We start from the raw sequence: 912 nt of genomic DNA, 5'->3' as shown, positions 1-912 counted from the left end.
TAACTGTAAATCTCCTGGAAACACGAATCGGAGCCATGTCTCAATCCCGTGCGTTTTTACCTGCAAATCTGAGATAGCGTTTAATTAATTTTTAATTTAATTTTTAATTTAGGTGAGCATTTTAAAATTAAAATCTCTGGGTAGCACTTTAAAAGTCTGCTACCCCTTTACCGTATGCTTAATATTCAGTTTTCCCACTTTCGCTTTGCTTGTTCAACCTCTGGCTTTCAGAAAGGTTCTCCAGCAACGCATGAAGCTGTATGCGGCTGTGTGCCTGATTTGGGCATCAATTAGGAAATGGGAATTATTCGTCCTCTCTTACTGAAGTGTGTTTTCTGCAGTTTGAGGCCGGTGAGCTGTCGTGTCCCTGTGCGGGCCTGAACGCCTGTGCCTCCCGTCCTGTCGTGCCTTGCAGGGAGCTGAGTACCAGCTGCGCCTCTCCCTTTTTGACGCCACCTACCACCACTTCTTTGGGAGGACGTGGAGGAGCAGACAGCGAGCTGCCTGTGCCGCCCCACCACGCCCAGCCAGGGCGGCTTTCAACGAGGTAGGGTGCTGGGGTTCTGCGGGCGGGCAGGGGAGCGTCTGTGCTGGCTGGGTCTGGGAAAACGCCGGCAGCCTACCGGGAAGGGGTGGTGAGGAGCAGGGGGGCAGCGGGGAGGTGGCTGGAGCTGCAGGAGCCAAGTCCGAGGAGGGAGGTTTTTAACGCATGAAGGGAAAAGCTGTCTGTGCTCAAGTTCAGCCTGGAGCTGCTGTCCTTTGGTGCTGGTTTACTCTGTCAGTCTGGTGGAAGTGGAGCTCAGAGGGCTCTGGGAGCCCACGATCAGCACGCTGAGCCGTGAGCCTTTTAAAGCAGCAAGTCCTAAGCATGTACAGGCTCTGGCGCGCGGTCGGGCGGTCTTTGTCTGGGGT

At 54.2% G+C, this 912-nt stretch overlaps 1 protein-coding gene across 1 annotated transcript in view; it reads left to right on the top strand.

Annotated features, from left to right (window-relative positions):
• Window positions 1-415: 415 nt before the first annotated feature.
• The window catches only part of NPHP4 (nephronophthisis 4), a gene marked incomplete at both ends in the record, with an annotated part of 5,506 nt that continues 5,009 nt past the window's right edge, over window positions 416-912 (top strand). The window contains one exon of the mRNA XM_009574415.1: window positions 416-547. Within this exon, the coding sequence (XP_009572710.1) occupies window positions 416-547 (132 nt within the window). The remainder of the gene's footprint in view (window positions 548-912) is intronic.

The sequence above is a fragment of the Fulmarus glacialis genome, unplaced genomic scaffold (genome assembly GCF_000690835.1).
Source record: "Fulmarus glacialis isolate BGI_N327 unplaced genomic scaffold, ASM69083v1 scaffold27573, whole genome shotgun sequence".
Classification (NCBI taxonomy): Eukaryota; Metazoa; Chordata; class Aves; order Procellariiformes; family Procellariidae; genus Fulmarus; species Fulmarus glacialis.
This window is presented reverse-complemented; position numbering and strand designations above follow the sequence as displayed.